Source organism: Scomber japonicus, chromosome 3, assembly GCF_027409825.1.
Source record: "Scomber japonicus isolate fScoJap1 chromosome 3, fScoJap1.pri, whole genome shotgun sequence".
NCBI lineage: Eukaryota > Metazoa > Chordata > Actinopteri > Scombriformes > Scombridae > Scomber > Scomber japonicus.
Genome location: NC_070580.1, coordinates 24,766,867 through 24,782,424, shown reverse-complemented (window position 1 = coordinate 24,782,424; position 15,558 = coordinate 24,766,867). Strand labels below are relative to the sequence as shown.

Here is a 15,558-nt window from a genome sequence, read left to right as displayed (position 1 = left end):
TTTCCAGAGATTGAAGTTGAAATCTAAATGGACGTTATGCTGACTGAAGCTGTTGTTTTCTTGAATAAAATAATAAAGTATTCAAATGAGTAGTTAAGCTTAGAATATGGACAGAATAACCCTCATATATTCATTCATATTTCAGCTTTTTGGGAAAATACATAGCCTGACTGAGTTTTGTGGAACTGAGGCCAGCTTGGGAAATAGAATGGGAGGGTGGTTGTGGGAGGGAGGGGGGGACTTGGGCTCTCCATAGCCAGAGGTGCTCTGCATCCCCATCTGCTCGCTCATAGCTGGAGATGATCGCTCAAGAGAAACTACGGCGAAACAAACCGCCCAGCCACTCACTCTCGCCTCTTTTCTATGCAGCAGGTTCTCTGTCGGAAGTAATGAGTCACGTCAGCGGCTTCGCTTGCAGCATTGCCGTCCTGCAGTAATGCAGGAGAGAAATGATGGAGAGAAAGTGAAAAGAGAAGGGAAAGGGATGGACAGAAAGACAGAAACAGAAAGGTAGAAGGGGAGAGGATGAGGGCAACGTGTGTCCATGTGATCATAGACTTTTTTTAGAATCTGCTCCTGGCAGATCTGCTTCTGCTTCCTCCATCTGTTCATCTGTCTCCTTCTCCCTTGTTGCTCTGATGATGAAGAGGATGAGGAAGAGAGCACCACATTTTTTTAAGGCTCTGCATTTGTCCTACGTCAGTGACCTGTTTCCAGATCTGTCCATCCACCCGTCCTTCCTTCCACACCCCCATGTCACAGCCCTCTGCCACCATTGGGTTTCAGTTTGATGACCCACTCTCCTCCAGAGTTGCTGTTGTACAAATCGAGAAGGTGTGTGTCTGGATCCAGGCAGTGCTCACCTGCAGGAAACACAAAGACACGCTTAGCTGCTCATTTAGATTTAGGGTTCATTTTATGAATTAATTAGGACTGCAATGAACAATGACTTTCATTTTTGATTCATCTGCGGTTTATTGTCACGATTAACAATTTTGTCCGACCAACAGTTAAAATCCTGAAAATACTCCCTCTTCAATTCCAGAAAAGAGAGAAAATCCGTAAATACAATCTATAACTTTTGTGACTTTTTTCCTGGAAAAATGATCTCATTAACTAAATATAGCAACCAGTTATTTTATGTCGATTAACTGTTCGATCAATCAATTATTTATTTAAGCTGTAGACTCAATTCATGGCCTGTCTTTATATCAAAATATAAACATAGGTCATTAATCTTGGGTACTAACATGCAGGTTCAGAAGTTTTCCCTCACAAAGTTGAGCTGACTGAACAAGTTTTCAGTCAACTCTTACTGTACTGTTGAGTGTGTCAGCTCTCCTGTGAGAGCGCAGACATGTGTGTAATAAGCATTTGTCTGCTCTGATAACTGCAGATGCACTGCTCGGGTCTCTTTGGTGCTTGCATACTTCGTTACATAAGCCCTTGCTTCCCTCATCAGTTCAGTGAGCATGAAGACATGCAAATGTTAGCGCTGTCCTGATCAGAGAAAATGATGCAGCCTCGTTCACTTACCGATATTTCCTCCGACCTCATACAGGGAACAGTCTGGGAAGGCCACAGAACCATTTCTATGGAAAGACACACAACACCAATGCATTATATTCTGTTTTCCATAAAGGTGAATAAAGCACATAATGTCTCATTCTCATGTCTCATAAAGGGAATACTGTGACAAAAATTATGCCACTGTTTTAAAAGTAACGTAAACTCACATTAACTGCTTGGTATTATATGATTATATTATATTTTTGGAAATCTAAGCAGATACACACTTTGTTAAATATTGTTACTGTGTGACCAATCTACTGGAAGTCAGATTCAAATCAGTCCTGATCTGATTTATACTTCTGGGCCTCTGCACTCAGTTATAGAAACACAGTGCAATTAATTTAATTCCTGGCTAAATACGATAAGTGCACAAGGCATTAACATGAGAAGGAGGCCGGGGTCAGCATCCGGTCATTAAGTTCTGTGCAGCGCTGTACCTTCGCATTTTGCCCTTTCCGTTGTCCGGGCTGCGGAGGAACTGGCGATGAAACTGGGCGAGCAGGTCTGACACTCTGGAGTTTACATTTAGTTGGAACTCCATGGTGCTGCTCATCAGATCCCCGACGTGGATCTTCACTGTACGGCACGGCTGCAGGATACAAAAAGAGTTTAAGATTGATCATCATGTCAATTTTGGATCCAACTGCAGTGACACAATGGAGTTTCCTCACAATACAGCCCATTAAATCTAATGTATATGAGAGCATATCTTTAATGTCGATACAGGATTAAGTTTTGTTCCACAAAAACAAAAGATATTACAAGAAATTTGGTGTATTAAATGATGGCTGCAACTATTAATCCTGTTAATTTTATTGTTTCCAAAATCAGACATTTGTTTTTTTCCCCTGTGGACAGAACGTTTATGAAGCAGAGTAGTATTAAAGCAGCTGACCTCGGAGGTGTTTTTATCAGGTTTTTCCCGGCTGTCTGTGTGGATCTTCCTCAGCAGGTTCTTGATGCGGCGATCATAGAACTGGTAACGACGGTTACTGTTCTCGTTCAGCTTACGAACCTGACCCATGAGGAAATTAGGGATCTGAAGAGAGAAGAAAATGAGCAACATTTACAATCTGTATTTTTGTGGAAAGAAATATGAATTAAATTGCTTGTGACTGACATTGCATTCCAATGTCAGTTTTTGGGTGAGTAGAGCACATTTAACATGGGGAGAACATATAGTATAATAGCTTCTAAATATTCCAACTATTGGATTTAATGTTTTGTTAAACCAAGAGCCGTCTCGATCACCTACCGTCCAGAGCAGGTCCTGGTAGCGGATGAGGAGTCTCATAACATCAGCTGCCTTCTCTGCATGTCCTTTTTCTGCCCCCTCTGTCAGTCTGCTGGGAACGGCCTTGTGGAGGAAGAGGTTGGGAGCCATGATGGTTGCTACAGCCCACAGGTTCATCCTGTTCCTCTTCTCTCTGGAAACCACCTTACTGAGGAACTCGAGGAGGGCCTGAAGGACACAGAGGTGGAGAGACACATGTACAGAGAAATTAAATCAAATGCATTTCCACCATTTTTGTAATTTTTTTATCAAATTGGATGTAGAATAGAGGTTGAGCTTCCACAGTTGTATACTGTAGTTGAATGACAGTTTCACTTTGAGCTGAGTAATGTGCAAATCTCTGCACCAAGTTTGTTTGAGAGGCCACTTATACTGAAGCACAAAATGGGGTAAAGTGAATTATCACAGTGACTGAATTATCCCTAACACCTTGACTGAGAAGCATGTTAGTGCACAGTAAGTTTCAGCTGCCTCCACTGGAGTCAAAGTAATTAGTTCAGGTGGGTTTCATGCTTCTGGATGCTATAAGCAGAGCCGAGCTGACTGCACACTTGTGTCGGTCAAAGTGAGTCATGGTTAATGCAAGCAGTTATATAACAGAGCAGAGTGTTTAAAATGTGGATTAAGAGCAGAACAATATAGTAATGCATTATGAAACAGTGCTTGTCTGTCCCGTTTTATGGAGGTGTAAAATGGGATGAATTTCAGACAAGCACAAGAGGAGCGTGTAGGACTGAGGTGAAAAATTCTCATCATAGCCCAATTTTACACCTCCGCCATCAATCATGAATCATGTTAAAGTCGTGCAGTGTTTTTACATTGTTTCAAAAGTAATGACTATGCAATTTTCCAAAAAATGTTCTGCCTTTTGACCAAATCCTTAGTTATACAGATAACACAAGAACTACAATAAGATTCACAAAATAAACTGGATTACTGCTGGTGAAAAATGTTACTAAAGCTGGGGTCTCCACTAGAAAGCTGGCTTTGTTAAAAAATCATTTGATTTGATTTTGGAAAACGTGCTTTCTGGTGGAGATTTAAGATTGAAGATTGATAGCCCTCTCATATTGTACAATGAAGCTGAAGTTAACAGCCAGTTAGCTTAGCTTAGCATAAAGACTGGAAATCTGCTTACGAGCACCTCTAACACTCACTAATTAACATGTTATATCTTTTTTAAATGTAATCATTTAGTCTGTACACAATCTGAGGTATAAAATTTGCTGTTTCACAGGGGGAGGGTGGCTTTTTTCGGCACTACTTCTTGGCTGGGAGCAGTTGCCTGGCAACCAATGGATACTCCAATAAGTTAGTGGAAGTGGTGGTAGCATTTAAGAGAGTGCTGTCAATCTTCTCATCTAACTCTTTCCACTAGAAAACAAATAAGCATATTTCCCAAAATGTTGAACTGTTCCTTTAACCTGATTTAAGGTTGACTTGATGTTGATGTTTAAAAAAATCTGATTCATTCACATAAATATCAACCTATTCTAAATCTGCTTAAATGAAACTTTAATATCTCAGAGCATGATGCAATATTTCCGTCTCCACTTCATGAAATGCATTATTCATTGTGGTGGAATGTGTGTGTGTTTGTGTGTGTGTGTCTTTGTGTGTGTGTGTATGTGTGTGTAGTTTGGGTTTTGTCTCTACCTTCAGTGTACTCCTGTTGGGCTCAGGTAGCAGCAGGATGAGCAGGTTTAACATGTGGAGTTTCTGCTTCAGCTCTGTGATGTCTAGAGGAGGGCAGGGACAAATGAGCAAAGGTAAGACAGGTTGAACTCACAAAGACACACACACACACACACACACACATACACTCAGACAGACAGACACACACTTCATTTCCTCTGTGTTTGGCTAAGAATAATGGGATATCTAAAGATGAATGGCTTTATGACAGGTGGCCATTAGATTTGTTAGCTTATGTCTCTGTGGTCGCATGTCGTTCATCACTTTGCACAGAGCTCACTGATTTTCCTCACCAACTACAGATCAGAGAGTCATCAATCAGATTATATTAACATCAATACATTTTTTAATAAGGTGAAACTAATATGGAAACAGCTGATCTTTTACACTTCTCTGTCACTGTGCATGTATTTGTGGCACTGCAGCGACGCCTCTTTAAAGGCTATCAACTTGTTCATCTTAATGTTGATTTCTCAGCCGGAGCAGAAAAGATAAGCGTCACACAGCGCTGTCATCAGGGTAAAGAGACTTTAGGTAATTATGATGTGAACCCCGCTGAGCTGCATGGAAAAGAGGAATTGTTGTGTGCCTGTTTTATATGGTAATTATATTAAAGTTTACCAGATATAAGACCCTTAGAGATGATCTAATACACCACCATCATCACTTCAATGACTCTAACTATAGAGGAGCAGTCCTGAACCTCATAGGTCTCAGGTTTAATATTAATGACAGACGTGTCAGGTCTCTCTTGATATTAGCCTCACCCAAATACTTGACCAATAGTGGGTGTGTAAATGTGACATAACTTTGTTTGCACATCCCGTTCAATGCTTACTCAGTATTCATCTAATTAGATTGGAAATTCTGCATACATTGAATTACAACAACATAACAAATTGGGATTATTAGGATCTTTTAATTTGCTACGGCTGCTGATGTTCATCACATGTTAAAAGCTGAAAGTGAAACCAATAACAGTCATTCAGTAGTGTATCCACATCAGGTCTTTGTCCACTGACCTCTGACGGCGCTGAAGGTGTTGAGGTACTCGGCGGTGAGCAGAGGAGCAGGAAGCTCCCGGATGAACTTCTTGAGCAGAGCAGCAGCGTCGTTTGGACTCACGTCATCCCAGCTGATGTGCCCTGCGTAGAAGTTGCTCTCTAAGTTCTGCTGTAACATCTGAGAACAAAGAATGAAGAGAAACGTTCAGAACAGTTAAATTAACATGTTTCAGTATATTTATTACAGTATCATTAATACTCAAAAGGTCTGTTCTGTTTGGGTGGAGTTTGTTTGCTCATGAAGATCAGTCATGTTGACATCAGTCAGTCAAAGTTTTCAGTGGTCATAAATGTTGTATTTTCAGTGACAGTTATTATGCTCTTACAAGTCTTAATAAGCAGAGCTGTTTCTCAGTCACAAAGCTGACAAGTGTCTGTGCATATTCACACACAGGTACTATAAAAGGGCTGATTTCAGATTTGTATGAGCTTCTTTTTGCACACATATAGCCCACCTGGATACAACTAAATACTTGACATGTATGTAAGAGTATAAAAGCATTTTTAGTATTATCTTGTGTTACTGATTCTTTGAATAATCATTTAACAGCTTGTTGCTGACAGAGACATTCATACCTTTCTTATGTCGTATAAAATGCTAATTTGTCAAGGCAGGATTGTGAGTTTTGGATTAAGTACATTGACTTCCATTCATTACTGCCTCTATTTGTGTATGTTGTGGTCTGCTCACAAGTTAAAATGGCAGAATATGCTGATGGTACAACCACAGTACTGTGACTTTTATTCAAATATCTATATATATATATATCCATTTAATGTTATTAGTTTGGGGAACTAGACATAACATTATAGTAGAATACCAACATAAAGTTAAAAAAAAATTAAAATTAGTGTCAAAATATGAAGTTCAGTTCATTTTTCCTAAGCGATCACTCTTGTCTACATTTATCCACTGGCAAGTATTTGATTAATATTTCCACCTCTCAGATTTTCTCCCTCATCAGTGCTAAATTGTGCCCTCTTCTGGTGGTTTGGTTTAATTGATTCACCAGCTACTGTACCTATGTATACAGTATCATAAGATGTATCTGACAGCAGCAGCTGAACAAACTTATTGATTTAGTTTCATAAGGCCTAAATGTCAGCTGTAGTTAAACTCAGCTGGTTGATTTTTCTCACAACCATCTGACATTTTAAAGTGTGAATACTTTGGCTGCCGTTTTGGTCATGACACTTTTTTCTCTTGAGACAGTGGACACACAGGATAAAGAAAACGGGAAATTAAATACAATAATTTGGTGCCATGCCAGCATTGTGTCACTATAATAATTGTGGAACTAGACGCTGTACCTTTATTCTGGACTGTGACCCTGGAACCCGCAGGATCCCCTCCGAATCAACTCCTTTCTTCTCCAAAAACGTCAACAACTGCAGAGCGACAGAGAGAGAGAGAGAGAAAGGAGAGAGAGACACATTGGCAAAGAGTCAGGCCTCTGTAGATAAGAATCTCTTGCTCACCTCTGCTGGTTATTCTCAGTAACTGCTGCTACATACAGGGTGTGGTCAAAGCATTTCACATACAGAGGACATCAAGGTTATTTCATTTGTTCTATCTGAAGATGTGGTTTATGAGTTCAACAAAGGCAAAAAACTGCAGAACAGATGTTGAGCAAAATATGGTCAAAAAGATGCAAATTGTCATCTTGTGACAGACCTGTGCTGAATAACAACTAGATCACATTTTCAGCACTTTCAAGGGCTCAAATGACCTGTGAGGCTGTTTAGGTGATTTAACACTTTGAGCCCACCTTAAGTTAGGAAAGAAAAGGAAACCACTTTGTATGAAAGGGTTTTCCATTATCTTCCACACATACTTCATTTGTTCAGTCATTACAGGGAAAGTGTCCGTTAAGGTAATTTCTACATACACAAAAAAAATGACTCACCGCCTGCAGGAAGAGAGGAGTCGATGTGTTGGGCCTCACTTTCTGGTCGTTCTCCAGCAGTGCGGCCAGTGGCACCCCGAAGAGTGTGCTCTCTGTCAAAGACCAGCGTTTCACTTAGTTGTCCACCTTTCTCTAATTCATATTAAACATGATGTGGCAGACATTCTCCTACATTGTGTTTGTTCCTGCATGCATATTTCCATGTCATTATTTGCGTATTTGTGTGTATGAGCATGCTGACGCAGTTATTGCGGTGAGCCAAATTATAGCTGCTAACCAAAACTGAAAGGATAAATTATGACTGATTCATTTAGTACGTTAAGAGTATGTCACCTTCTGCTATTGTAGTTTTCAGTGCTATTTTCTTTACAGAATCATGTTCTGTGTAAGTGATTTTTAAAGAGGCAGGAGCACATTTAAATTCACAACATGTTCGCCCATCTTGTAATTCCTCATGAAAGTGATAAATCACATGAGAGTCTTAATGAAAATAATAAAGAATAAACTAAAGTTGGATGTTCTTAATTTTTCAGGCAGGAGAGAAACAGTTAATGTGGAGTCAACCAGTCAGGTGCCAGTTTGAGCCCTTGTTTTTCTTTGATTTGATTGGCTTACAGTGAGGCACAAAAAATGTAAACTACACATACTTAAAATGTTATTTCCCAAAAAAAGATATTCATCTTGAGTATTTGTTTATCTTTTTTCTGAGTGCATGCCACCCAGAACATTTGTATGCGGGTGGTGCCATACCTGGGATTTTTCTCTTGCTGGTTTTGTGCCTTTTGACCTCCAGCTCTAAGAGGTCGCACAGCGCCGTCATGTCGATGAGAGCCAGCTGACGCACCTTCTTCATGTCAGCGTGGGAGAGATCTTGGATACGAGTCACTCCTAGACGGCACTTGGGGCAGATCACCCGCTGAGAAGGTGAGAGTGGAGAGAAGGAAAAGAGGAGAGGAGGAAGTGGAGTTGAGAGTTAGATAGTGGAGGTGAAGAGGGAGTGAAAAAAAATAGAAGAGTGAGAGAGAAATACTGACGTGTCTTTCAGTAAACCTAAAAAAATCAAACCCACTAATTCTTCTCTTTGCCCAAAGCAACTCATTTAGACTCAAATAGAAAAATAAATCTACTGGAGAATCTAACTCTCCTTTTGTTCTGACATAATTCCTTCATTGCTTTATTCTGCTTAATCTTGTTACATATCTGAACCAACTGTGAAGAACTGATTAGAATTGCCTTATAATAATATTTGTGTGTGAAAGTGTGTATTAAAAGCTCTACATAAACCTCTAAACTCAAACGTAGTCTGAACCAAAAACACTAAATATTTTAGACCAAATTGAGAAAGAAATGCGCATAAATTTAGCTGAAGGTGCCAGCTGAAGGGTCTGATTTTTCTCTGATCTGTTGCCACTAATTGTATTTTTCATTAGGTTTCAACACAACATAAATCACACAATCAACAAGAGATGCACTTCTAACTTTGCCTGCAGACAAAGTTTAAGGTAAAGGGTTATAACTACTTTTAGCAAAATAGACATAATAGGGTTAAAAATGTAACAAAAGTTTCAATTTAAACCCCTCAGATTGTTTATTAGCCAAACTAATGATATCTTAATTTTGCATTTTACGTCTGTAAAGGTCAAACAAAAACATGCAAAACTTTTCACCCTGTCAATTATTTGTCACAGCCATCACTGACAAAGGCTGAAAAATACTATCAACAAAAATGTAACTCCATCCTGTTGCACAAGCCAAAATATGAATCGGTGTGCTTATTAATCATGTACGTAGGTATCTTGCCTTTCCATAAAACTATGTGATTCTTTTTAAATCTGCAAATAGACTTTAGATTGGTAAAGGAAGGAATATACTTTCACAACCAAAAGTCATGAATGAGAGACACGTCAGTATATTCTTCTTCTTTGTTTCTTCCTTTTGACTTCACTGGAACATTAAAAAAAGTCCCCTCAAAATCCCTCATTGAAATAGCATTTTAAAACTTCCTGAAGGTGCTTACAGGCAGGGTGCCATCCTCTTTCTTGCGTTGGCTGTTGTTCTGTGGTAGTTTGGCCTGTTTGAGGAAGATGACAGCCTGTTCACAGTAAGCCACATCGGTGATGAAGAACTCTTCCTTTGGAGCGCATCGCTGATGCTCTGGGGTCACAGCTGATTGACAAACACAGACAAACAAACACACATACACCAAGATGTTAGTTCATTTTAAGGAAGTACACTGTAGGAATGCATCAGATAAAACACATGTGAATCTGCACGCCATGATGAACAGAAAGAAAAAACAAGAACAAACTCTCCACAATTATGAGGAAATTCTCACATAAATGTTATCTCTCATCTATCTTCCTTTAGTGGGACTTGTTGCATTTAGGAGTCAACATGCAGAACTGTCTGCTCTGTAACAGTATTACACTCAGTTTCGGTATTAGCCAAGTGTCTAAGATGTACATATATACACTGTTTCCTTGTGTGCAGTCAGATAACAACTCTATTTTCATTCCTAAAACATAATACAACAACTAAATTACAAATTAATTAACAGTTAGCAAAAAGAGGCAGAAAAAGCACTGTAAGAACAGTTAACAGTTTTTCTGTTAACCTTGACATTATTCACAACATACTGAGATTTGGCGAGTGAACTGAGCACTGTGAGGACAAGGTCCTTCTCCAGCAGCAGAGAGGAGAGATGAGGAGTTGCTCAGGGATTTATCTGAACCAATTAGAAGACAGATAACAGAGCCGTGACCTGATCCCGACAGATTATCCCTCATCAGGTCCTCACAAATCTGCTGCTCACCTGACTTTGTCAGGTATGTTTTCTAAAGATCTTTAAGACAGTTCATTTGTAGTTGAACCTGTGTGTAATTTGTAAGATGATACAGACAAGGAAGTTCACCTGTTTCCTTATTCAAATCAAACAGAGGGCTTTTTTAAGTCTCGTTCTGAATTGATTATCAAAACAAGTGCACTTCCAGCTGTTTGTTATTCCCTTTAGTTATTTTCTTATAATGAGGTAACTTTATTATCAAGCTCTTACCTGATAGTGGAGATTTGGCAACCGATGCCATACTGTTTTGGGCAAGGTCTTCACTACGCTGAGACTCAGGCAGAAGGGTCTGGTGAAAGAAAAGCATTTATTGTCAATACTTTCTGTCAAGAGCAGTCCTTTCATATTTTCTCCACCACTGGGAATACAAATGATGTGAAAGTGTGTTGTGTCTGCTGAGCACATGGACATTACACAGAGTCTATACACTGATAACAGACTGATAAAAATCTGAGGAACAGTGTCTCTATTTCTCTGTCAAGGCTGCTCAGACAGACAGCGAGGACAAAGCATGGCCTTTACATGTGATTTGCTTTTATTGTCACAGGTCAGCCTGCCTGCATGAAACAAGACAGGGGAACACACTGGAACAATAGAGAGTCCTGACAGTCACCAGGGAACCTCAGCATTTTTATAGTGGGCTCTGCTTGTTGGAAACTTCTGTAATAGCAAAACAATAATCCTTAAATGCATCTATTTTTAGTTGAATTCATTTTTTTACTCTATTGATAATCAATAAAACAATGTCCTTGCCACCCTCCACCAGGATGTCCGAGGATGTAGTCTGTTACATGACAGCCTCTCATAGACTGGCAGGGATTCAAGGAGTTTAATACTTAAAAAAAGTTTTAAACTATTTCAAAGTCCTGACCTGAGAGATGGGGGAGTTGAAGATGTCGCGAACGTCGCGGGGTGCTGGTTTGTTCCTCTTGCGGAGGGACAATGTGTAAGAATCCAATCGACGCTGGACAGCCTCAGCCTGAGTCCGTGTCAAAGTAGACAGCAGCACTGCATTGTCTACATCCTCGCTGTCCTCGCTGATGAGGTTCGACAAACCGGCATCAGCCAGCCACTGCTCCTCCTGTTCACCCTCTGAGACACACACATACAACAGACACTGTAAGATCCAAACAGGCCACATGTAAATACATAATGATAACAGCAGATGTGCGTGAAATGCAATTTTTAGGCACCCTGCCTGAAAGCACCTACTGGAAAACTAGGAAATTTTTCCAGTTCCAGAAAAGTCATAAAATGGAAATTTGCAAATGGGGGTGTATGTACACATGGAGGGATATGTGTGATTTAAAGTTAATAATATTTAGAAGTAAATTTTAGAGTGAGTGGGAAATATCCGCTTCTGCTAATCAGGCTGATGTAATTAGGTCATTTAACAAAATGTTAGTGGTATTAACATTTTGTATTATTTTTGTGAAATGTATTTAAAAATAGTTTATATCATTATTAAACAGTATTTTATCAAGCGATAGGTGTTGATGATATTTCATATTATCTCTTTTGCTTGTCACCCTGAATGAGTCATGTATTAACAAGCTAATGTTGGCTTTGTCAGCTACTTCTGTCAGCTATGCAACATTTACACATGTCAGTTACTGGGTGTGATGCTTAGCTGCTAATCTCTGTGTAAGATTGTTGATGTAAGTTTATGTGGTGTAACTAAGTGATGTGTAACTCTCCCCTCTTAGTTAACACTTACATCATAACTAAGTTTCAGGTTAGTAAGAGCTGGTGCAAACGGGCTTTTGGTTACTAAATACAATAGTTAGTGATTTTTTTAGACAAAGAACATAAAATAGTTTACCCTCTCAAAATAATGATGAGGCTTCATTACACACAGTTCTGCACCAAAATACAGACTTCAGAGGGTTTGCTCAAAAACAATCAGTCTGTTTAACATAACATCAAAGAGATCTATTAAAGGGAATAATTAACGCAATCACATCATTTGAATGATCATAATAAAAAGGCATTCCCATCAAGTCAGCATTCACGAATGGCTATTTGGCTCAAGTGTTTGATGGAGTGTTTGATAGCGTTGTCATGGTGATGAGCGCTACTTTGCTGCATGAGAGAAATCTGATATGTTGCCATGGCAAACGCATCATTTCATGGAGGATCACAGTAGCAGCTTTGTTAAAAATCAATATTGCTAATTGAATCACATAAATTCATTACATTCATGACACCTTTTTAAGCGGTTTATTCTTATCTATTCTGAATCTATCGGTGCTGGATTTGCAGTATTTACCTTCTGACTGTCTAGAATCTCTCCTGCTGCAGTCGAGGTCTGCGTAGCCACTCCCCTGTCGGATGGTCTCTACCTCACTCCAGAATGAGTCCAGGCAGAGTTTGTCGGGGTGCTGCTCCTGATCCTGGGAAGACGCTGCGTGCGTGCTGTGTTCAGCGGCTGCCTGGTCCTGCGGGCTGGTCCAGGGCTCCACGCTCATCTCGGTGGGGCTGGGGTCTCTGGCACAAACATATACACACGTAAAGAAATCACACGCGTGCATGCAAACAAACGAGTAGAAACACAAAGACACATACAAACACAGGAGGAAGGGTGGAGACTGAGGCGGCACTGGGAGGATGAATCAGCCAGGAGAGCCCAGAGAGATGGAGAGACAAAAGGAGCGGGATGAAGGGAGGGCCGGACTGAGGAGAGGAGATGGCGAGAGCGGACACAAAGGGGGGTCTCTATTGTTCTTGTGAAATGTGGCCTGAAGGCAAAGTACCCTGCAGATCCACTAGATGTCACTGCAGATCTGTTTTCCTGAGGGTTACACCCCTCCATCCACTGCAACAGACCAGTGAATGTAACCCTCTAACAATAGAGGATGAAACATGCGATGAACAACTCAAAGAAAAGGTGATCATAAGTCATCTGCTCTCAGTTTCCTTTTTATAACACAAGCAGGGAAAACACAGCCTGCTTTTCCTATGAGGGACATACTCGAAACAACGGAGGGCTCTGTTCATTAACAACAATGGGACACACTCAGCTGGCAGACACTCTTGCAGCCTCCAGCACTAAAATGTGACTCGTGGTTTCAGACACAGGAAGTGGTCAGCTGACTCACTCCATCGGTGTGCACTACAGTTCAGTCACATTCCTGACAGTCAGCAAATCTTATGAGATATCTTAGCCAGAGTCGTGTATCTCTGGAGAATGCCAAATGGCTTATGAAGCCAAAATGAATGCAGAGGGGCAACACAAAGGATGGTTACACGATGTATCACAGCCAAAAATACTCATCATTCTTTCAGCTGTTATTTGAGGAGCTTATTAAGATGTTTGTCATAAGAAACGTGCTGTGAGCTGGAGCTTTGAGTTTCAATTGATACTTAATTAAGTGAAAGTTTCTTTTCTAACAGCAATAGAGAAACCGAAGATTGTGTTTCTGTGGAAAGACAAATGCTGCACTAGAAGAAGTTTTTTTCATTATTATGTCTCCAGAGTAATAATAATAAACTAAGAAATAATGCCAGCAAATGTGACTGAAACAACAGTTAAGTGAAAATATAGGACTTACTGCTTAAGTCTTCACATTTTTCAAAACTGTCAATTGTTCTTCATTAAAACAGGTAATTGATTTACTGCTGTTTAAACCAGCGTGGTTACATTCCAATGTACAGAGAAGTAGTAATGCAATGTAACGTGACAGCGTCAGTCAGTCTGATCTTCTGTTTTTGAAGCTTTTCCCCAAAATTGACTCCTTGGAAAGACATCGTGTCTCAGCGTATCACATCACAGCCGTGAAATAACTAAACCAAATAGAAAATGCCCTCCAAGACATGATGCACAGATCCAATGCAGTGGATGTAGTCACATCTAACAATTGCCAACTAACAATTATTGTCTTAATTAATTAAGTATTTGTTTTCTTTCTAATTACTAAGACTGTTTGTTTAGTCCGTACAGAGAGTGCAGCAAATCCTCCTATCTGGGAAGCTGTCAGCACTAAATGTTTAACTTGTTTGTTTAATGAATGACTGAGACAATTAATCAACTATCAAAACGGTTGTTAACTAATTTTCTGTCAATTGACTCAATGATTAATCAGCTGTTGTTGCAGCTCTAGATGGATCCAGTTTAAATAGTGTTTTAGTCTTTGTCCTGTAAGATTGCAACAAAATTTTTTTTTAGAAACCTTTTAACAGTGCAATTAAAATTTGATCGAACATAATATGGGTGTACAAACGACTTACAGTTTGCAAAGTGAAATGAATTATGCATCAGCTCCGTGTAGATTTTTAAGTTAATACAAGAAACTGTGCTCCAGTATTTCATTAGCCATGTTTCAGTACTGGGCTCTGTACTGGGGGCGAGGATGTGGTACTGGTATATTCTTAGCACACACATGTACACATGTACTGTATATTGCATATGTAGATAAAAAGACACCCACTCTCACACAACATCTGGCTCATCATATCCCACCCTCACACAAACAGATGTTCACAACCGGTTACTCCTATGGATAAAATACATGAAGCTTGATGGATGAGAGGGTCTGCAGGTATCACAGGATCACAGCAGCACAGAGTTCTTTAACCATAAAAGGTTTTTGTAGCAGTTTTATAGATTATGTCAGGTTTTAGATGTTAGAAAAATGTCAAAATAGAGTCAGGAGCACATAATCTACACTGACCACGACTGCAGGACTTTGAATGTTTATGTAATGATGTCGCATTTCACTTTACCACCACTTTAATGCACTATCTTTCACTACAACATTTATGGATCTGGTCCTGCTCATCCACCTCCAGCTCTCTCTCATTACACCTTACCTGGTTTTTTTTGTGAGGGTGGGTGGCTTCAGGTGCCTGATCCTCGCTGGGCTATGTGCTGGACGGAGCCTGAAACGGTTCAGCCTGGCGCGGGGAAACTGCATGGTGGACCCGAGACTGCTCACCATTACCTCCTCTCTGCCTCCCATATCCACAAAACTCAAAAGAATCCAGGAATTACAGTCCAGCACAAAACCCCCTAGCTTTATCCACTCCTGGTGGTTAAACAGTGTGTGAGTGTGTTGTAAATCTGTCCGCTGCTCCAGTTTCTCTGTGTGGTGACAGGAAGTGATGCTCTGAAGTCTTTACCGAGGCACGGGGCATGACTGGCGTGTTTGTGAGCTGAGTGGAGCTGGAGCTGGAATGTGGGAGGGA

The 15,558-nt window shown here is 40.1% G+C and overlaps 1 protein-coding gene across 1 annotated transcript; it reads right to left on the bottom strand.

Moving 5' to 3' along the window:
• Nucleotides 1-756: 756 nt before the first annotated feature.
• LOC128355933 (rho GTPase-activating protein 40) lies at nt 757-15,332 on the bottom strand. Its single transcript, XM_053316322.1, has 15 exons — nt 15,184-15,332; nt 12,644-12,861; nt 11,246-11,466; nt 10,585-10,663; nt 9,550-9,698; nt 8,283-8,448; nt 7,533-7,624; nt 6,937-7,014; nt 5,584-5,743; nt 4,523-4,605; nt 2,828-3,034; nt 2,468-2,611; nt 2,010-2,161; nt 1,537-1,592; nt 757-863 (listed from the first exon to the last, which is right to left on the bottom strand). The coding sequence occupies exons 1-15, from the start codon at nt 15,330-15,332 to the stop codon at nt 757-759; spliced, it is 2,061 nt and encodes a 686-aa protein (XP_053172297.1).
• Between the last annotated feature and the right edge of the window lie 226 nt (nt 15,333-15,558).

Coding starts and splice junctions, on each gene's coding strand:
- LOC128355933 (XM_053316322.1), bottom strand. CDS start 15,332: ATGGGAGGCAGAGAGGAGGTAATGGTGAGCAGTCTCGGGTCCACCATG. Junction 7,015..7,532: donor CTCCTCTCTTCCTGCAGGCG/GTGAGTCATTTT, acceptor GTCGCTCTGCAG/TTGTTGACGTTTTTGGAGAA. Junction 2,162..2,467: donor CTGATAAAAACACCTCCGAG/GTCAGCTGCTTT, acceptor TGTATCCTGCAG/CCGTGCCGTACAGTGAAGAT.